Source organism: Nyctibius grandis, chromosome 5, assembly GCF_013368605.1.
Source record: "Nyctibius grandis isolate bNycGra1 chromosome 5, bNycGra1.pri, whole genome shotgun sequence".
Classification (NCBI taxonomy): Eukaryota; Metazoa; Chordata; class Aves; order Nyctibiiformes; family Nyctibiidae; genus Nyctibius; species Nyctibius grandis.
In genome coordinates, this window is record NC_090662.1 from 504988 (window position 1) to 526967 (window position 21980).

General features: G+C 53.6%; 1 protein-coding gene across 1 annotated transcript in view; it reads left to right on the top strand.

Annotated features, from left to right (window-relative positions):
- SHANK3 (SH3 and multiple ankyrin repeat domains 3) overlaps positions 1-21980 on the top strand; it is a 316192-nt gene that overhangs the window by 227088 nt on the left and 67124 nt on the right. Inside the window, exon 14 of the mRNA XM_068400530.1 lies at positions 11001-11083. Coding sequence (XP_068256631.1) covers positions 11001-11083 — 83 coding nt within the window. The remainder of the gene's footprint in view (positions 1-11000; positions 11084-21980) is intronic.

Here is a 21980-nt window from a genome sequence, read left to right on the forward strand (position 1 = left end):
TCCAACACCGAAGTGGGTTTTCTAGAAGCAAAGCCTTTGAGCAGCGTGGTGAGCACATACTGCGGACGTGTCTCTTCAGCTCAGGTGTGCAGTTTGTGAGCGGAGCTTTTGCTGAGCTGTGAAAGAGTGGTCGTACTGGCTTAGGCAAGAAGCCCACCCCTCCTTTCTGTGACAGAGACCAGTGGTGGGTGACCAGGAAGGATACGGGAACGGGGCATATACACGGTGGTGCTTCCCCAGCACGCTCTGTCTGTGTCCAACAGCTTGTGGGTTGGAGATTCCCCATCCAAAGTGTGTCCTGTGTGCAGTAGGACTTAAGGGGTTGCTCTTCCAGGAGCTTGTCCAGTCACTTGTTGATTCCATGTAGATTTCGTAGAATCACAGACTGGTTTGGGTTGGAAGGGACCTTAAAGCCCATCCAGTCCCAACCCCCTGCCATGGGCAGGGACACCTTCCACCAGACCAGGTTGCTCCCAGCCCCATCCAGCCTGCCCTTGAACACTGCCAGGGAGCGGGCAGCCACAGCTGCTCTGGGCAACCTGGGCCAGGGTCTCACCACCCTCACAGCAAAGAATTTCTCCCTCAGATCTCATCTCAATCTCCCCTCTCTCAGTTTAAAACCGTTCCTCCTCGTCCTGTCACTCCATGCCCTTGTCAAAAGCCCTTCTCCAGCTTTCCTGTAGCCCCTTCAGGTACTGGAAGGTGCTAGAAGGTCTCCCAGGACCCTTCTCTTATGCAGGCTGTGTTTTTAGCACTATATCCTGTGGCCAGAAGAAACTTTATCCCATGTCATGTGAAAAATGCAATTTATTTCACACATTATCTTCCAGGTTCATCTGCTGCAGCCTAGTCCTTGTGCTGGAGTAGACAACAGGCAGGCCACCACCGTTAGCCCCTCCGTAGCTCTCAGGGTTTGTTGGAACCGTTTCCCCCGGGTTGTGTTTCTTCCAGGTTAAGCGGCACTAAGCAGCACCATTCCTTGTACAGAAACTCTTTCCATGCTTTGGACAGTCCATGTCACCTTCCTTGTTTTCCAGTTTTGTTGTATCTTTTCCAAAACGGGAGGACCAGAGTTACTGCAAGTGTTTAAGGTGTGGGGGCACTTTGGCTGTGCCAGTGGTATCATGTTCCTCTGTCTAACTCACTTTGCTCGTTGTTCCTGGCTGTTGTAGGACATGATGCTGGCACTCTTCGTGAACTGTCTGTCGTATCCCAAGTTCTTAATCCTGGTAGTAATGGCCAGCTCAGAGCCTGTGATTTTATGTAAGAGGAGAGAATTATTTTTCCCCTTGTGCATCAGTTTTTCTCCACCTCACATTTCATCTTACATTTTAAGATCCTTCTACAGTTCCTCATAGTTTTCCTCCTCTTTATTATCCTGAATAATTTAACATTATCAGCAAACCACGTTACCTCTCTTTCATTCCTCTCTCATAAATGATCAGGGCTGTGCTGAGCAGCGTAAGTCCTGGCACCGATCCTCGTGAGACTCCGCTGCTGACCTTTCTGCTGATGGGAAATCCAATCATTTACTTTTATTTTAAACTATTTAACAAATTTCACATGTGAAAACCTTCTTTTTTATCCCATGGCTTCTTAGCTTCCTTGAGATTTTAATGAGAGACCTTATCAAATGCTTTTGCAAATCTCAGTAGACTTTAGTTAAGTTTTTGTTGTCAGATAACTCGGATCTCTGCTCTTCTTCCCATCGGTCGTTCCCTCTGGCTGCATGGCAGCTCCCTGCTCCGCTCTGGTGTTGACCCGTTGCATCTCTGGAACAAAACCTGGTTGTAGTTCTGGGGGTATTTAGTTCTAGCGAGCACTTGCTAAAGGTGCTTCTGAAGAGGCTGTTGTTTGGCTGTCTCCTCCCCACATGATCCTCCAGTCCCATCCCGGCAGACCCTGTGCCCTCGAACACCATTGCCTGTCCCCACAGGGGATTTCGTAGAATCACAGGATGGTTTGGGTCAGAAGGGACCTTAAAGCCCATCCAGTCCCAACCCCCTGCCACGGGCAGGGACACCTTCCACCAGATCAGGCTGCTCCCAGCCCCATCCAACCTGGCCTTGAACACTGCCAGGGAGGGGGCAGCCACAGCTGCTCTGGGCAACCTGGGCCAGGCTCTCACCACCCTCACAGCAAAGAATTTCTTCCTCAGATCTCATCTCAATCTCCCCTCTTTCAGTTTAAAACCGTTCCCCCTCATCCTGTCACTCCATGCCCTTGTCAAAAGCCCCTCTCCAGCTTTCCTGTAGCCCCTTCAGGCATTGGAAGGTGCTAGAAGGTCTCCCCGGAGCCTTCTGGGACACCACGTGTTACTGGAGTTTGTGAGGCAAGACTTTCACTTCAAATGCCATGTTAGCTTTCCCAAGTGTAATATTTATCCGTGTGTTGGCTGGCTCTGGGCTCATTCCAGTTGCTAGAGCCTTGCCCAGGGAGGCTTCAGGCTGGTGGACCTGCAGTGCCTCCTCCTCTGCTGGCACCCCTGTACAAACAGGCGTCACCTCTCTGCCATCCTGGCCCCAGGTCCCACGGTGCTTCTCACCGGAGCAGAGAGGCACAGCTCTGTCACCCACAAGGTGCTCTGGAAACTGAGCTCTCAGCTGCCTGCTCCTGGTGGCTTGTGCCTCTGGTTTTTGTTCCATAACCTCTTGTAGAGACGCTTCCATTTCGGGTCTGTCTGCCTACGAGTCTCTGCACTTCTGCAGGGGAAACCTCCCCACGGCATGGAAACAGGAGTTGGGTTGAGTTTCTCTGTTGTGGCCTTACCTTCTCTGGGTGCTGCTCTGACACCGCGATCATCCACCCCAAGGTGCTCTGGCCGGCTTCCTGCTCCGGGTGTGCCTGGGAACTGATGGTGTGAGTCTTGAAGACTTCTGCAAATTGTTCCTCAGGTTTGTATTTGGCCTGTCATACTGTTCTTGCATTTAACCTCCGAGAGATCACGATTCTGTCCATGTCCCTCATGGGGGTATGGTCTCAGCTTTATGAAGGGTGTTTTCTCGGTTTTCGTAACCCCATTTCCCTGCTGTTCAGCCGTGCCAGCTTCTCTCTGTTCTTTCTCAATCTGTGGCATGTGTTTGTGCCGTGTCTCTAGCACAGTGCCCTTAAATGGTCTCCATCTCTCTCCTTTGCTGAGGATGGAATAAATCCACGTTGTAGAAGTTGGATTTTCTGTGCCTTGTTTTTATTATTTATAGAAATAAGCATTGTTCCTTCCTGGATGCGTGTGGGGCAAGAGGCAGACGTAATGTCATCGTGTTCCTTAATCTCCTTTCGTTCAGGGAGATTTTAGGTGTCACCTGCCCTTTCCCAGTACACGTGACATCTGAAGGCAGCGGTGGGACTAACTCCTGTGGCATCCCTCTGCCTGTGACCATTTTCCCCCTTAAGTACAGGCAGCGTGAATTTCGGGAGCTGGTGATACATCCTACGGCTCGAGATGCTGCTGCGTGTTGCCTTATCTGTCTCTCTGCATCTGCGCAGCCGAACGGCTCCGACGTCAGCTTTGACCAGCGCTGTTCCCGTGGAGCAGAATTCCCACGGGTGACATTGGGAATCTGGCAGCGCTGAGCAGGGATCAGAGCCTGCTTCTGCCTCCTTTAGTAGGCACCATTTTGCAGTTTGCTGAAGCAGGGGTAACAGGAGGTTGTGAGTGAGGGGCTGCCCCCCTCTCCTGCAGACCGAGACCCAGTCTGCTCGTCTGTGGCCCTGGGTGCTGTCGGTGTCGGGTGTAGCCTGTCTGGTCCAGGGAGAAGGGCTGGGTGGCATCCCCTGTCCTGCTGCAGTGCCTCTTCTGGCGAGCGAGGATAAAAATCCAGGACAAAGAGCTTCTGCCAGTATATAGAAGCCTGATTATTCCCGGGGCTTTTCTTTGTGCACCTCTGCATCTTTTCCTCGACCTGACCACGCTGGCAGTCACAGCAAGGTCTGATCCGCTTCCTCAGGATCGCTGCTAGTTTGAAGTCCAGGCAAAACATGTCGTGGACCTTTCTTAGACTTCTTGTTCTCTTAACGAGCTGTCTTAATGCTTTAGTTAATGCCCTCGAAGTTGCCGGCTTGGTGTGTTTAAATGAAATGAATCCAGTACTGAAAATGCTCTGTGAGAACGGGCGGTGTTTGAGGGGGGAAGATGCTGCTTTGCAGCGCCCTTCACTAACGCTCTTCCTCACTGTCCGCAGTATCTGATCTTCAGTCTCTGGTGCTCGCAGCCCACGTGTCACCGGGGACTGAGCAGCGCTGGCTCTGGGGTTTTAGCTGGTGTCTGAAATGCGTTTGACCAGTGCTGGAGGGAACGTGACCTCAAACACCGCGTCCTGCCGGGGGCTGGCTGCGCTTCCGAGGCGGGTGTGTGACTGGGAGGTGGTTTCTTCTGGAGTTGGAGTTGCTTTTCATCTGTCAGTTCGCTTTTGACGTAGTTTATAATCAGTACCTTGATGAGCTGCCTCCTGACTGAATTAAACAGAAAACCTTACTGATGATAATCAGGCCTTCAGGATGGGTTAGGAGCAGAAGTAGGCTCCTCTCGAGCCCCCTCTCCGTTTCCTGCTGTCCTTCGCTCTCGTTGCAGAAGCACCGCTGTCGCCTGCGTTCCCAGAGATTTCCTCACCTACAGCAGAGGTTTAAGAGGTTTGTTTTTCCATTTGGGATAGGGCTTTTCCTGATCTCACTCCTGCTGTTGTTGCTGGGGTTCCCTGGCTGCCAGGCTCTGGGCTGGCAGCTCTTGTGGGGCAGCAGTCGCGCCCTCCAGACCCGCTCCTTTCCTTCTCCAGGCTGCTGCTGTCGGTACGTGTTCGAGACCAGACCCCTGATCTGACCCACCGTGGTCATTCCTTTTCTCTGGCATTCAAATAGAGCCAAGCCCAGCCGGAGCGCGAGGCCAGCCCTAGCCGGGGGCAACTTCCAGAGAGCGGTTTGGGAAGAGCTGCCCTGTGTTATGGCTTTGATTTTTTGGGGGGAGAGAAGGATGTGTGTCCATGAAGACTCGGGCTATGTCACATGCTCTTGGGGCCAGAGCATGGTCTGTGCCCTGCTTATTTACTGTGACTATGAATCATCCTTCTGTGGTGGGAGGTGTTTTCTGCACAAGGTAGCTGAGCAGGACTGAACTCCTCGCGGAGCCTGGCTGTGGGTCTGGAACACCACAGTATGAGTGAGGTTTCTGCTGGGAGAGGCCTGAAACGCTCCATCCCTCCACCAACATCAGCTTCAGCTGAACTTAAATTTTTCTTGAGGGAGATTTGTCTAAAAGTACCCAGTAAGTGGCCTTCCATCACCGCCCCTTTCCAGTGCTTCAGCAATGTTACTACTAGAAGTTTTGTGGCACTTGTTAAGCATTTTCTCATGGGAATAATCAAGCCAATCAGTCAAACCAGGTCTTTCCTGCTGGGCCTTTTATCTTCCAGGTGTCCTTCTCAGGACTCTCCTCTTGACCAACGTCCTTGTGGAAGTGTGGTGCTAAGAACTGGGCAACTGGAGCGTTACCTGGCATTAGTGATGTGACTCACGTCACTTCTTTGTAGGTGTCTGCCATGTAGGTGTCTGAGCTCATCGCCCTGGCTCACCCTGGGAGCAGATACAGATGTGTGCCGTCACTGGAGCCAGGGGTGCCATTCATTTGACAAAATGTAGGCGGTCCTTTCAGCGTGGGATGAATCACAGCTCCATTGACTTCACCGAATAGCTCTCCATTGAGTCTAAAAGGAGCCCAGAGCGACTGGCTCACTGTAGGTGCTTGGTTTCTATACGCCGTGTTTAACTAGCTGACTCCCAAGGCTCCTGCAGCGTGGGGCAGGGCAGGAGGATACTGCAGGTCTCAGACAGCACTCCTGTCCGTATATCTCCAGTCAATCTGCCATCCTTTTCTCACAAAAGTGTGACCCTGCTGCTGATGCTTATGAGTCCGGGATGGTGTTCATGGCCTCTCCGGCCAGCTGGCTGCCCAGCCAGTCCTCCGCCGTCTTCTGGTTTTCTTTACATAGTTCCTGACTGTGGTACCTGGCACTTCTCCTTTTTCCCCTGTTTTTTTTTTTCAGACCATTTCTCCAGTGATAGTAGCACGTGAATCTAAGTCTGCTCTTCCAACATGCTCCTGCCCTTTCAGATGGGATCTTCTGCAAATTTATTAAGTTACATCCTAGTCATTGGTGAGAACATTGAGCTCGTCCCAAGGTAGACCCCTGTGCAGTCCCACGTGATACATCCTTCCATTTCAGCGGTGAAAAATGTGTCCAACCAGCTGTCTCCTTGCCTTGCAGTGGTTGATGTTCCCCTTGGTTTTGATGAGAATGCCTTGTGAGAGCATTCCAAAAGCTTAACTGACATCAAGATACGTATCACAGAGCTGCCTTTCCCGTGTTCATGAGACCTGTGGTGTTCAAACAGGAATTGGGTTCGTTCAGCACGATCAGTTCTCTCAAATCCGTGCCACCTGGTATTTATCGCCACCTTTTCTTCTAGATGTTTTATTAAACCATTGTGGTGTTTGTTAGAGGATTTTCCTGGGAACCAAAGATGAGTTGCTTCATTTTATACTACTTTGATCTTCCCACTGCCTGTTTTTACAGATGAGCATCACTCCTTTTCCACATTTTCTGAGTGTTGTGCGTCCCATGCAAGCTCTGGGACATCCCACCGTAGGTGGCAGATACGTTCTGCTGGCTGCCGAGGCACTTCCAGTGAGCATCACCGGGCCCAGTGAATTGAAAAAAACTCTAATTCTTCTAACTGCTGGTTTCTCACTTTAGGGTCAGAGCTAATCTTTGCTGTTACGGTGTTACCAGGAGTTAACTAGCGATTTACAGCCATAACCATGCTAATTTTTAATCGTTCATTTGATAGATCCATTAGGTTTGTCCCTGTAAAGAGTCACGAAGTGACTAGAATAATTTGCCCTCACCAAGCGTTGTGTGCACAACCTGGCTTTGCTTTCCACAAAAGACAAACCAGCAGCAGGTCTGACAGCCCTGCAGAAGCGAGACGGTCCGGTGGCCCTCATGTCCCCTTGGGGAGCAGCTCCGAGGAGCCGTGCTCTGATGCTCCGTATCGTCACGTTAGATCGTCTGTTTACTCGTGTACCAGGTATGTGTAGGGCGCAGTAACCTGGGAGTTAACTTGAGCTGCTGTTTTCCATCATAACTTTATTTAAACGTTCATGTCACAAGAGTACTAAATCATTATTTTCCCTCATCTTTCTCTGATACCTTTAAAATAACTCCCTGCTACGTCTTATTTTGTGAAAGTTCCTATTTTTATTTAGATAAAAATTAAAAAATGAGTAATTCGGGTTATTTTTTCGGTATGACACTATCACAGGTCTTTGATTACACTGCTTTAGCTCCTTCCCCACGCTGGTTTCTGTTGCTTTTTCCAGCCCTCGGAGCTCCAGCAGTGCCCATCAGCGGCATCTCGGGTGTCTCTCTACTCCCCCACAGTTCTAGTTCACAAAAATGTAGGGGCTCTTTATTTCCCTGTTTATATGCATCTATCTATAGAGCTAATTAGCGTGGTTAAGTACAAATGTGAAGGTGTCCAATGGATCTTACTGTAGTCAGTTATGAACCTTGAGGGGGTTTAGGTGCCTGTGGAGCTCGATGGCAACAGGCAAAGGGTTTGCAGGTTCTGGAGGGGCTTAAACTGGGAGTGCTCGTGCAAGATCCCTCTTGCAAGTCTCACTTCATAAATCCCTCCGTGGACGACGCAGTGGAAGAGAGTGAACTAAAACAAACATCCACCAGTTGTACACATCCCCCAGGTAGCTCTGCCTGCGTGCTCTTGGAGCGTTCAGGGACAGAAGGCAGGGTGTTGGGGAGTTCTCCTGTTGTTTCTGACAAGTCGAGGTTTTTGAATTAAGGTACTTCTTGCCGGTTTATTTGCAGGAGGAGGATTAATTCAGAGACAGCAGAAAGAATCAAATATTCTTTCTGCAGAGTAACTTTGGGTAAGAGCAGCAGCAGGTCGAACTTATTTAAAGGCTTACATTACTGCAGGAGATCTTGGCAGGTGAGGGTTGGTGGGGGAGGCTGGGTGAAATCGTGCTTGTACGGAGTACACGCAGTTTTGTCAAGGGTTTCTGCAGTTTATCATGTGGATGAAACAACCACAGAGGTCCTGGGGGAAGAATTAGAGGTACAGAATTTTCTTTGCTCATGGACTCTTCACTTTCTCATTGACAAAGCAATCACAGGAGGACTAATTGGGCACTTCAGCCCACCACCAGGTAAACAGAAATCATGATTTGGTACATAAACATTTGTTTCCCTTTCCTTCGCTCCCTCTCTGTCTCTCGCATAGACACATTTACAAACACATTCTTGTCGTGGTGGCAGAATTTGCTCTTGGTATGGGGTTAAGATCTGGCACGGGTCATCTACAAGGGATTGACACGTCATATGGAAAAGGGGGGACATTGCTGTGGATGCGAAGTGTTCGGCCTAGCTCTCCTCCTAAATGGTCATAGTTCAAATAGAAGATAAAGGCTTATCACAGAATCACAGGATGGTTTGGGTTGGAAGGGACCTCCAAAGGTTGTCTAGTCCAACCCCCCTGCCATGGACAGGGACATCTTTCACTAGACCAGGTTGCTCAAAGCCCCATCCAGCTTGACCTTGAACACTGCCAGGGAGGGGGCAGCCACAACTACTTTGATACAGGAATCATGGTTTGAGGTTGTCTGGCTCTTGTTACATGGACGGGAGGATTACGTTACCATAATGACCTCTTCTGGGCACCACAGTTATGAATCTGCTTCCAGTAGGACACTCTACTTGGAAGAAATGATTTCGTAGAGGGGAGAGTTTGACGCATGTTGAGGAACATATGCATGGCCAGCCCTGCTTTTGAAAGACAGGCAACGTGTTGGGAGCGTGACATAAAGGGGTGGCTGTATGACAGCAGCCGCCTCCTTTAAAGCGGTTCACATAGTTGTGTTGAAGTTTGTCCATGTCTAGGTACTTTGTTGCACGAAGTCACTGCTTTCATAGATACCTTATTTTTTCATGGATAATGCTTAAGCATGTCCAAAATTGCAAAGTGAACTACCAGGGAAGTTCAAGGAATTCAGGCTTCTGTCTTGCATTAGTTTCTGTGGACAATGTCTGTTGTACGTCTTCTGGAGTGCCTTGGTACCTGCAGCCGTTGCATGTATTGACTTTGTGATCACCTTCCCTTGGTCTGGAAAAGAGTATTTCTATCCGTCTTGCTAGGAGCTAGACACTCTTGTGGTGTTAATGGCAGAATCACAGAGCTACCTGCCCAAAAAGGGATTGTGATGCCTGGAAATGCCGCCCTGGCAGATCATAGAACCACAGAAGGGTTTGGGTTGGAAGGGACCTTGAAGCCCATCTAGTTCCAACCCCCTGCCACGGGCAGGGACACCTTCCACCAGACCAGGTTGCTCCCAGCCCCATCCAACCTGCCCTTGAACACTGCCAGGGAGGGGGCAGCCACAGCTGCTCTGGGCAACCTGGGCCAGGCTCTCACCACCCTCACAGCAAAGAATTTCTTCTGATATCTCATCTCAATCTCCCCTCTTGCAGTTTAAGACCATTCCCCCTCATCCTATAACTACGTGATGAGGCTGCTGCTGGCCAGGGTGCAGAGGTGTGTCCTGTCCCGGGGCTCACTGGTCGCAGTCGGTGCCTGCTAGGAAGCACACCCAGAAAAGCGGGTGGGCAGCCCAGTCCCCGCAGCCGCGCTGAGCCCATCGCCCCCCCACGCAGAAACACCTGTGCTGTGCTCGGCAGGGTCCCAGCGGGGTGACATGGGGTGGCACAGGGTGCAGCCTGAGCCCCTGCAGGCGACCCCTTCCCTGCAGCGAGGGGCAGGAGGCCGCGGGCTCTGCGTGGCACGCGTGTGCCTGCCTGCGGCGGCGGGGCCGCGCATGGTGGGGCCCCTCGTACCGCAGTGTGCGCACCAGCCCGCTCCATGCCCGCTCTCGGCCTGCTCCTTGGCAGCGTGGTCAGCGCTTTGTTCCCCGCTGCCGGGCAGACCCCACCGCTGGCCGCACACGCCCGGGCCGGCGGCCGCCCGCGCCATCGCTCCCTCTCTGCCGCCCTCGGCTTTGGCTCGCCGTGCCAAGCTCCTTCCCCGCGCCGCCGAGAAGGACCGAGGTCCCTGATTAATTCCGCTCTGATGTCAGACATGCGGCTCTGCTGGGAGGGATTTGCAGGGCTGCATTTAAGCTCCCGTTTGCTGAGAGAATCCCCCTCCCGTCTCCCCTCCCCGCGCCCCCCGCCCCTCCCGGCGCCCGCAGAGGGGCTTTGTTGGAGGGTCGCTGGCGGCCGGGGTCCTTGCCGAGCTGCGCGTCCGTTCCTCTCTCTCCACCGCTGGATTTTCCCCGTTCTTCTCGCCTGGCCACCGCGGAGGGCAGGGAGAGCAGCTTTGTTAAACTAGGACAATGCAATGCATCCCCCCTCTGCCCGTGACAGCCCGTCACTTAGCAACGCGGGGGGGGACGTTCAGAGAAGATCAGAGCGCCGGGATGAGGATATAAACTCTGCTGTTCTCCCTCCCGGGGAACTCACCAAAGAGGCACCTCTCCTTTTGTCAAGCATCTGATTTTTTTTCATACGAGAGGCAACCGGAAAGTCTCAGCGAGCTGCTGCTTCCCCGCTGGATGGCTGCCCGCCTCCCCCCGCGCCGCCCCTGCCCAGGCGCCCCGCTCTGCCGTGCCACGCTCAGGGCATCATTCACAGGGAAGCCCCAAGTGGGATCCGTAAGCTCCCTGCATGCGTATGCAGGTGACTGAGAAGGGGGCCGGTGGGCAGAAGGGTGATCCAGGCAGCCGGGGCTCTCCTCCACCCGCACGTTGTAGCTTTCGTCTTTTTGTTCTGACTTTGGGCAAGGGAGGGAGGGAAGCGGATCGTGCCCAACTCCTTGCTGAGATGAAACGGTCGATGAGAAGAGGTCTCCTTGTCACAGGCACAAAGGCCACCTCCGCCTGGCAGCATGGTGCTGAAATCTAACCCTAGCATCATTCTCTTGTGCTCTTTCCTGCCCAGTGACTACATCATTGAGGAGAAGACGGCCGTGCTGCAGAAGAGGGAGCATGAGGGATTCGGGTTTGTGTTGCGAGGGGCCAAAGGTAAGGGCTGCTTCTTTCGCTCGGTCCCGGGGCTGGGAGGGAAAGCTCCTTCTCCTCGCTGTGGCTGGTGCTCAGGACCCATCTCCCTGGCTGCGCCGAGCAGCCCGCGAGCCCCTCTGCGGCGGGGTCTCTTGGGGGACTCTCCTCCTCCTCCCACGGCCAGGCAGTGCGAGGGCAGCTGGTCCCCAGTTACGTGCCGTGTACAGAAAATGCCGTTCCTGGCAAATGTGTCTCTCTTGCACGTCCTGGGGTGTTTCTCTGGTGCAGATGCTGGTATTCGTGGCTTTGCATTTGTAGGAGTTTTCACTTCTGCCTATTTACTGGGCGTGTGAAGTGCATCTGCTCTGTTCCAGGTACGGATGGAAGCCCAGTGGGGCACGGCCTGTGTCCTCCGTGGCTTTTTTTTTTGTAAATGCTTGAACTATTTCACTATACTTCGGCTGCGTGGAGTTGGGGATCCTTCTCCTGGGAGCCGTGGCTGTGTTGGGGTTCAGCCCCAGCATGAAGGCAAACCGGCAGATGTCTGTCCTGCAGCTGCCACCATCCCTTCGACCCTGAGCTGCCAGACAGCCCCTGCTCGTGCCTGGGGCACGCGTCCCCTGCGCAGCCCTGGAGCACCTGTGCTCATGCAGCCGGTGCCTTGGACTGGGCTGTCACTGTGGCTCCTCTTGCCAGAAACCCATCTTTTTACTACAAAAAAAAGAGTCCCTTGGGGACTGGTAGTGGAGGTGCTCATATTCACACAGGAGACAGGCTCCAGCCCCTGTGCTGGGGAGGCAGGTCCACCTCAGCTGGAGGGTCCCCTCTGCAGCCGTTGCAGCCTGAGGGCTGGGGAGGGGCGAGGGGGTCTCCGAGATGCAGCTGCCGACAGCAGAGGCACAGCGGTGCCCGCTGCCGTCCCTTCCTTGCGTGTAGGGTGCAGGATGCAGGAGGGAAAGCGTAAACCAGCGGCTGCCAGCTCATTTGGTGGTGCTGCTCCTTCCCTGGACCTCGGCGTGGCTGGAGATCATTGTGATTTGGGCTTTAATCTTGGGTGTGATTTTCTGTGGGGGTTCCTGAACTGCCTTTGTTCTGTCCGTACGGCAAAAGGGCTCTGTGTGCTGGGGGTGTGTGTGCGTTCTCGTCGGAATATGGTTGCTGTCTCTTCCTCCCTTCTCTCTCCCCTTCCCTATGTATGTGACATACGTGTCTGTCCGTGTGCTGCTCACATCAGTCTGTGTAACGTGAAGTGAAACTTCGGGGCTCAAAATGGCATCCATTTTTTTGCCAGATCAGACTTGCAGCTATTGTGTTAGGGGAAACGGGATAAATTTTGTCCTGTTTCCTTTTTTCTTTCTTTTTTCCTTGTTTGCCCTTCTAAGATTTGTAGGCTGTGTATTTTCCTTTGTCTGCTGAGGCTGAATGAGAGGGCTTGGAGCGGATTAAACAGTGGGCGTGAGGCTGTGCGGGACTTGGGTCTGGCGTACGGATTGGCAGCCTGGCGTTGCTGCAGGGGGGACCGAGTGGCGCGTGGCTGCAGAGGGTCGTGGCTCAGAAGCCCTCGCAGGGTGGGCATGGTCTGTCGTGCTGTGATCTGGGACAGGGGTGCTGGTGGCTCTGCTGATGCCCCGTGGGGAGCAGCATCCTCTTGACTGAGAGGTGAATGTGGTGGCTCTGAGTCACCCCCGTATTTCCCAGCCGCTCAGCCTGGTGCTTCGTGCTGCTGTGGGGTTTAGGCTGGAAAGGACATTGGGACTCTCTGTCTTGGCCCCGTCGGTGTCACCACCGCTCACGCTTCATTTAGATACTCTGTGGGAAACACTTCAGGCCTCGTGGGGTGAACTGGAGGAGGGGTCTGCAAACGGGAGGGACCAGAGCATCAGCAAAGTCCCTGCAGAGGGAGGGAGCTGGTTTGTAAGTGAGACTCAGCTGGATGATCCTCAAAGGGAGCTGCGCTTCGTGCTGCAGAGGATGGTGAAAATCTTGCATGGCTTCTACCAGTCTTGCTGAGGGTTGGTTCCTTCCCAAGCCCAAATTTGCCCGTCCGTGTGAGCTGCCTCGTCAGCTGCACCCCGGCAGAGAATGCTCTCCACCACCCCAGAGAGCCAGTCCTTCCCAGCCTGTCCCATCTCCACCTCTGCCCAGTATGGGGGAGGAGGTGATGTCCCAGTCAAACCAGCTGAGCCTTTGGACAAAGGTTGTTTTATCCTGGTCCCTGCCAGAAACGAGCTGCAGCTATCAGACATGGGACCTGCCTGCAGCCATTGCCTTAGGGAATTGTGTGGAGCAGATGGGGTGTCGCAGCCCCTTCACGCAGCACTGTGACGGAAGGTGATGAGCAGGTGGATTCACCTCTTCATTTCTTGGCCCAGAGAGACCATCCCTACCTTTCACATACACAAATGATTGATAGACCTGTGTGCAAAATGCTGGAAGATGGTATTTCTTGGCTTGTAATATCCTGAACTCAACCAGTCTTCTGTGCCTGGACTAGAGCAACCTCCCTCTTGCTGGCTAACCTGATCACAGGTCAGGCACTATCTGTTTAGTAATATGATTCATAAAATATTCATACATACGTCCCTGAGGCCATCCCTGTGAGCAGTGGTTGTTACAGCTGATACAGTGGCTGCTCCTCACATGGTCTCAGCAAATCCCTGCTACCAGTTCCCTGGGCAGAGGAATATCGTTCCTGGGCCAGTTAATGCTCACTGGCATCTGGTTATGGTGGGATCTGTGGAAGGGGTAGAGGGACACACAGTCTGACTTGGGAATTTGCTCTCTAAGAAAGGAGTAGATAATATGAATAGCAAGGATATTGCCAATGATACAAATGCTGTGTTGAAAAAAGAAAAGGAGATGGCTCTAAGTCCTTGCTTTAGGGTGCGTGCTTTCTTTTGTCTGCTTAGTTTGGGGAGAAGCAGCCAGGCAGGGCAGGTTATTCATGAAGTTATCCGAGATGATTGCTTCCCGGGGTTTGTGTATCTCCCGAAGCAGTTGATCTGTACACTGTTGGGGAGATGATGCTCTGCTGGTCCACTGTGGGGCTCAGTTTGCTCCTGCTTCTTTCCAAAATGTTGTCAATTTTTTATTCCCTCCACCCACCCCGCAGTTCTCCAGCCAGAGAAGAACTTCACCTGCTTTACCAGGTGTGCCTGCCTTGATGCATAACCCAGACCTGCTTTCCAGGTTTCTGCCCAGCTCACCGCACCTCTTGACTCGCTGCTCCCTGGAGCAAGTGCCCTTGTCCCTCTGCCTGCCCTGGTGCCGTGGCCTCCCTGCACCCCTCCTGGTGTTCATCTGCCCGCCATGGCCTCCCTGGGCTCTTCTGGTGTTCCTCTGCCCACCATGGCCTCCCCAGGCCCTCCCGCTCTCTCTGCCCACCATGGCCTCCCCAGGCCCTCCTGCTCTCTCTGCCCGCCATAACCTCCCCAGGCCCTTCTGCTCTCTCTGCCCACCATGGCCTCCCCAGGCCCTCCCGCTCTCTCTGCCCACCATGGCCTCCCCAGGCCCTCCCGCTCTCTCTGCCCACCATGGCCTCCCCAGGCCCTCCTGCTCTCTCTGCCCGCCATGGCCTCCCCGGGCCCTCCTGCTCTCTCTGCCCGCCATGGCCTCCCCGGGCCCTCCTGCTCTCTCTGCCCGCCATGGCCTCCCCGGGCCCTCCTGCTCTCTCTGCCCGCCATGGCCTCCCCGGGCCCTCCTGCTCTCTCTGCCCGCCATGGCCTCCCCGGGCCCTCCTGCTCTCTCTGCCCACCATGGCCTCCCCGGGCCCTCCTGCTCTCTCTGCCCGCCATGGCCTCCCCAGGCCCTCCTGCTCTCTCTGCCTGCCATGGACCGTCGAGGAGCGCCTGTGAACCCAGCAGGTCACAGCTCGTGACAAAGCGCCGATCCATGGGACTCGCCGACGGGGACAGTCGCCCTGTACCCCAGCCCCGTCCCTCCCGGCTGGGCTGCAGCAGGGCCCCAGGGAGCCATTGCTGTCCCAGCCCCGCGGTCACCCCGGAGCACTCCCCGGGAGCGTCGTGTTGTGTTCAGCATCGCGGGGACATTGGACGCTGTGACCACGCAGCTTCCAGCCCTGCACCAGGAAGCCCATGTGGCCATCGCCAGTGCCCGTTTGCCCGTGCCTGGCCACAGGAGCCAATGCCCGTTTGCCCGTGCCTGGCAAAGTTTGAGGTTAAAGTTTGATGTTCCACGTCAGATGTTTGTGTTGGCATCTTTTTGTGTAAAGAGCAGCCAGAGGAACTGGCATTGCGGTGACTGGGGCACATCTCCGGGGGTGAATTCAGTGAACTGGCCTGGGTCTGTAGCAATCAGTGGATCATTGCAGGGAGTTTTAGTTTTGTTTCCTGGGCAGCACTCGGTGTGAAGACCTCAGGCTCAGCAACCTCTGCGAGATGAGATTTTGGTGGTGTGAGGTGCCCGGTGCTGGGCCTTGTTGACCTGACGGGGCGCGAGGAGGGCTGCGGGGAGGGCAGAACCCTCAAAGCCTGAGGACCCAGGTGTTGGGCTGGGGCGGAGGGGAGGTTGTCCTAAAGCCCTGCAGCAAGTTTTGTGACGCAGTGCTGGTATCATGAAGTTTCGTGGAAATGGAAGAGCTCACTGCTGGTTTTCAGAACTCTGCTCTTGTGCAGGGGAGTGTTGTGACACTTTGTGACCCTCAGGATGAACAGAGGCTGGGACAGGAGGTGTTCAGGCAGAGTCTAGGTATGGCAAATGCTACTTATGGCACATCTTTTATAGAAGTCTTAGAAATTTAAAAGTTCAGGAGCTGATTTTACACAGCTGCTGTAGTACCCCGGCTCTCTCTGCTCCCACATACCCATACTCTATCAGTGACCCACTGCGAGCAGGTACCTGCTGCTCCGGTGCCCTGTTTGGGTGTCACCACAGTGATATGTGGCTTCCTGCCCCAGCCATAAACTGAGACCCGCTGTCAGGCTCTCAGGTGAGAAGTACCAAGGCAGCTACGGGATGATTTTATTTTTCACTCTGTAAACATGTTTCTGGTGAAGTAACTGGGATCTTAACAGTTTGCTCTGCTTGAATTAACTTGTAATGTTCACCTCTGTTAAGCTTTGCTAGTAATAAAAAAGTAGCTTGTCCAAGAAAAGCAGTATCTGTGAAGAATAGAATAGAATAGAATAGAATAGAATAGAATAGAATAGAATAGAATAGAATAGAATAGAATAGATTTTCAGTTGGAAGTGACCTACAATGATCACCTACTCCAACTGCCTGACCGCTTCAGCGCTGACCAAAAGTTGAAGCACGTTGTTAAGGGCATTGTCCAAATGCCTCTTGAACACTGACAGGCTTGGGGCACCACCCACCTCTCAAGAAGCCTGTTCCAGGGTTTGTCCACCCTCTCGGTAAAGAAATGCTTCCTTATGTCCAGGCTGAACCTCCCCTGATGCAGCTTTGACCCATTCCCAGGCGTCCTGTCCCTGGATCCCCGGGAGAAGGGATCAGCACCTCCCTCTCCGCGTCCCCTCCCCAGGAAGCTTCAGAGCCATGAGGTCGTTCCTCAGCCTCCTCCTCTCCAAGCTACACAAACCCAGAGCCCTCAGCCGCTCCTCACAGGCCATCCCTTCCAGCCCTTCCCCAGCTTGGTTGCCCTCCTGGACGCGTTCAAGGACCTTCACGCCCTTCTCACATGGTGGGGCCCAGCCCCACACACGGTGCTCCAGGGGAGGCTGCACCAGCGCCCAGCACAGCGGGACAGTCCCCTCTCTGACCAGCTGCTCGGGCTGGGTTTGATGCCCCCAGGATGGGGTTTGCCCTCGGGGCTGCCGGGGTCCCAGGAAGCCTGCGTCTGGAAGTGCGATCAACCGTGATGCTGCGAGAGTCAAAACCAGGGCTGGGGTTCGCTGTGTCAGGTCCTGGGGAGCGATTCCTGTGGAGATGAGCAGCCCAGGGGAAGAGACCGGGCAGGGGGGAGAGACCTCACGGGTCTGGGCGTGCTGCTGCCCGTGGTGGGAACCAGCTCCATGGCGTGGGTCTCCCTTCAACCAGCCAAAGCGGTGGTGTCAATGTGATGGCTCCTCGGGAGGTACGAATTGTGCTCCCTGGGATTTAAAGTCATGAGCTTTTGCACTGAACAGTGGACCTCCTTGTTAGGAAATTTTACCTCGTTACCAGTGAGAATTTCTGTAATAATTCCAAACCTTTTGATTGAGTTCTGCCTTTGCCATGTGGATAAGAGACCTTCCTTAAATTTTATTTCCTTCCTGGGTAGGCGCTTACAGAGGAATTGTCACCAAATTACGTACTTCTGACCTAAAGCTCTGAGCACCGCGGGTTGTCCTGGTTCGTATGTCTGGTTTGGTTGGTGTTGAGGCTGTGGGGCTGCCGCTGAGGCTGGGGTTAAGCTGACTGACCAGGAGGCAGAAGACGACTGGAGGTGACGTGAGAGGTTGGACATGACAGCGGTGAGGGAGCTGACAAAGCCACGGGGAGTGATGCTGTCAGGGGCCCGACTTCACAGCTCCCTGACAGGGAGTGCTGGAGACCTTCGGGGTGGCCTCTCAGTGGTACCAGGTGAGGCCAAGGACACCTCGGTGATGGTGTTGGGAACACCGGGTTTGGGTGCAGATGTAGACTCAACCGGGGCGAGTGGGGTAAAAGTAGCAATTTGTTCATTTGGGGGGAAACTGGGGCAGCAAAAAGGGGTGTCAGGAACTGGGAAAAAGCTCACAAAGGTGCGTGACTGATGTGGCTGGGGCTGCGGGGCAGAGGTTTCTGCTGGGCAGCTCGGTGCTTGATCACCACGGCCCAGATCAGGGCAATGAACCAGACCTGTTCCTCTGTCCATCCCCGTGCGTCCAGCCTGCTCCTTGGTCTCTGGCCATCAGCAGAAGGACCCTACGGATGGCTCAAGCATCTTGGGGCCGGGCTGGTGCCTGCTCCAGGCCTGTCAGCGTCGGCATCTGCCCACCACCTCTCCTGCACGTGGTGTGGGTTGGAGGTGCTCCCTAGGGTTGCTGTCAATGTACATTTCATTTAGTTCTGTTATGAGAAAACATGTTGGGAAGCGTTTATTTACTGAGAGGGTGGCCAAACCCTGGCCCAAGCTTCCTGGAGAGGTGGGTGATGCCCCAAGCCTGTCCGTGTTGAAGAGGCATTTGGACAACGCCCTCAAAAACGTGCTTTAACTTTTGGTCAGCCCTGAATGGGTCAGTTGGAGCCGGTGATCAGTGTAGGTCCCTTCCAGCTGATGTAGTCTAGTCTAGTCTAAAATGATGTGCCCAGTCCCCATCAGCTGAACAAGGAAGGCAAGGCTGGGCTTTCAAGCAGGCAGCTGGTTTTACAATGGTTCTGTTGCTTGCCACGACATTTCAGTCGCTGTGTGCTGCAGGAGGGTGTTGGTCCTTTGCAGATCCTTTGCAGCGGAGCATGGAGTAGCCTCAGTGCTGACCAGCTATGGGCACAGCAGCAGACACCAGCAAAGAGCAGGTTTCCCCTGGGCTGCCCGAGTCCACGAATTAGTTGGGGTGGATGGGCCTGGAGGTCCCCGCTCCCATCCACCGCCCGATGTGGCCGTGGGAGGCCCCGGAGCAGTTGGCCCTGCACACCTCAGTCTGTGCTGAAAAGGGTGGTTTAGGTTATGTTTACTTGTCACTTACTAGAGCTTCTTCCTTCTTCCCCATGACCACGTGCTGGACTCCAGGCAGTAGCAAGGACAGCTGGTTGCTTCCTCTGCCTGCATTTTTTCCCCTCCTGTATTAAATTATGCTTCTAGTATTTGTTTCCTAAGGATACAGTTCCGACTTCAGGATGCATTTTCTTGTTTACTGAGTCTTTAAGGCACTGGTGACACTTGACAAATGGTGTGTCACGGCGTGCTGTTGCTGTAGATATATGGCTTCCAGCCCACGGAGGGTGGGGGGCCTGGGCTCCCCGGGTACCACATCAATAACGCAGGTGACAGAATCAGCTGTAAGGCCGGGTTTCCTGGTTTAATTTTATCCGTGTGCCCTGTCAGTTTGTATCTTTGATTATCAATAAGAAAAGCACATCCTTGAGCTGTCCCTCGGAGGACTCTTCTCCGAGCTATGATGTAGGGTTTCTCTGTCATCAGCCCCATGGTGGGAAGCGCAGGGCAGCGGGGTGGGCCTGCTGGGACGGGGGTTTGCTCACGTCAGGCTCCTTCTCCCGGCCAGCAAACCAATTAAATTGTCATCTGTCCGACTCCATCCTCCCCAGGGATCAGGACTTCCACTTAACCTTTTCATGACTTAATTATGATGCGTGTGTGACGAGAGGGCAGTACCGGTGTGTGATGCTGATGCTCCCGTTTTGTGAAGTACGGTGCTGATACTCTGCGGAGACCGTGTGTCTCATTATCGTTATATAAATAACTTGACATTCAGAGAGCCTGAGTATCCCCTTCTCTCATTTTCAGAGGTTCAGGCAATACACAAGGTCTTTCTCACCTTAAACCTCATACCCTTCTGGGCCTGGGTCTGGCATAAGTTGATTGGCACCTGGTTTTGCAGCGACAGTGTGCAGCAGGGCCGTGTTTGTGGTTCTTTGAACTCCAGACTGTTGAAAGAACTTGCTGGTCAACACTGATCCAAAGAGTTGGGTTTAACGCTGGGGAAGTCCTGAAGAATTTGGAGAAACCAAATGTTACGTTGGCATTTCTAAAAGTAGCTGGGATGACTTGTCAACTGTTTGGCACTTCAGCCAGCTTCCATCTGTCCTGGTTTGGGGGGGATAAAGTTTATCGAATCCCTTTTCTGCTCCACGCTGTTTCAGCTGGTGCTGGCTGATGGCTATCTGACTTAGCAGAAAAAATCTTGCATAAAAATTGTAAATAAAATAATAAAGAAGTAGTATGGTAAATGATGGAAGTATTTTTATTTGTATAAAATCAGTGTCTATACATTTTATACAAATGAAAGAGGATGTAGGTCACATTGAGTGGAGTGACCTGACAACAGAGGAGATGTGTGTGTAAGATCATCCACTGGCTCTGTGGTTAAACCTGCTGCTTCGTTAGGGTTTTGACACAGCTCTTAAAAATACATTGTTTTGATAATAGACTTAGAGTGATGGATAACTTATCTAGGCCTGTTGATACAGTGCATCATTAACTGTATTGCTAACAGAAATAACCCGTGGTTTCTGCGTACGTCAGCTGAGGTGAGAGGTGGACTTGCAGGGACCTTTGCTGAAGGCTCTGGCCCCTGTCACGTGTGATATCAGACTAGATAATCGTGGGGCTTCTGGCTTGCTTGTTGCATGTCTCCAAGGCAAATGGTTTGCTCAAGCATCATCAGCCACTGAAGAAGACATTTGGTGTTTGGTTTCTTAGAAAGTTAGCCCAGATGCTTCCGTGCCTCCTGCTCAGAGCTGTCCCCGCGCTAGCAAAGGGTGTCCTTTTGCCACTGGCTCTTCTGAATGAAGATGAGATGGCGAATCCTGCACGGACTGAAGATTCACGTGAGGAAAAGACACCTCCGTCAGTCTGCTGAAAAGCCCTGAGCGGAGCCTTCAGTGCCCCGGCCCCAAAATTGCCATCCTGGCCGGGGTCTGGGCAGAACATCTCTGTCTGGGATTCCTGGGCTCTGTACGTTTGAGCCAGCTGTTCCACACAGCTGTGGCCTCGCCGTTGCGTTTCTCACCAGCCAACTTCAGCTTCTCTCCCATGTCTGTGAGAATTACTCTGTTTGAGGGGAGGACAGCACGAGCCATCGCAGAGCTCTGGGAGTCTCTTGGGCTGGTTCCCAAGCCCCTCTGCACACTCCTGTGCTAATTACCCGGCCCTGCAGAGAAGGTGGTGCATCACCACGCCAAATCTGCCATCGACCAGGAGCCTGTAGGCACCCCGGTCAGGACCACGGGACCTAAACTTACTGCTCGTGTAGAGCAGCGGACTGAGATGATCTGCATCAGCACCATCGGTGCCAGGAGCTGCGCATGACCCTTCTAAACTGGCCCTGGGCGAGTGGCAGTGCCGTGCTGTTGGCCAGGCTCTGGTCAGCAGCCACAATGCAGGTGTTTCAGGCACTCGTACCTTTTGGTGCGTGACATTGTTGGGCAAAACAGTGGCTTGTCAGCCCCATCTCCTCCTGGGGAGCGAAGTGTGTCCAAGAGCTGCTCAGCACAGTGGCTGCTGTGCTGCCGTTGCAGGAGAGTTGCTGCCGTACCGCTGCCAGCCGTTATGTGACAGCTAGCCACGAGCACGGGGCTGTTCCGGGCAGAGGAGGAACAACAAAACCCACTCGCTGACCCTCCAGAGTGTATCACACTTTCAGGAGAGGGCAGGTCTGTCAGAGCGTGTCTGGGGTTTTCAGCTGCTTATGCCTTAATGTGTCTGTAATTTTCTTTGTCCGTGACAGTCTGGTGATGTGGAACACCCTCTCTGTGTCTGCAGGCATGGAGAACGGGCTAGCTGGCACAGGGGATTTCAGGATTGCACCTTCACCCCCCCACTTGCTGAGTACTCCTGTATCCAGTAGCCCATCTGCAGCCTCATCTTTGAGGCTCCTACCGGCTGAGAACAGCTCCAAGCCCAGTGCCGTGCAGATCACCCGAGGTGGCACAATCCCCTCTCTGTCCTGGGACTGCTGCCCAGCAGAGGCAGGGCTGGGGTGGCCCTAGAGATGCTCCCTGGGGGGCTGCGCAGACAAGAGGCCGGGTGTCATAGTGCTGAGTAATGAGATTGCAGGCCATTAGAAAAGGGGTGTCTCGAGCTTCTCCTGGATCCGCCTCAGGTGTTCCCAGTCTTACAGATAATGCCTCGTGAAGAAGTACTCACTGATCCAACGATGCCTCGTGAAGAAGTAGTCACTGATCCACTGCTCTGGTCTTGTGCAGCAGCACACGAATCCCCTCTGCACGAAGGCAGGAACACAGGCAGCAGGGTCGTTCACAATACACAAAGGGGAAAATAAAAAACCTCTCATGACCT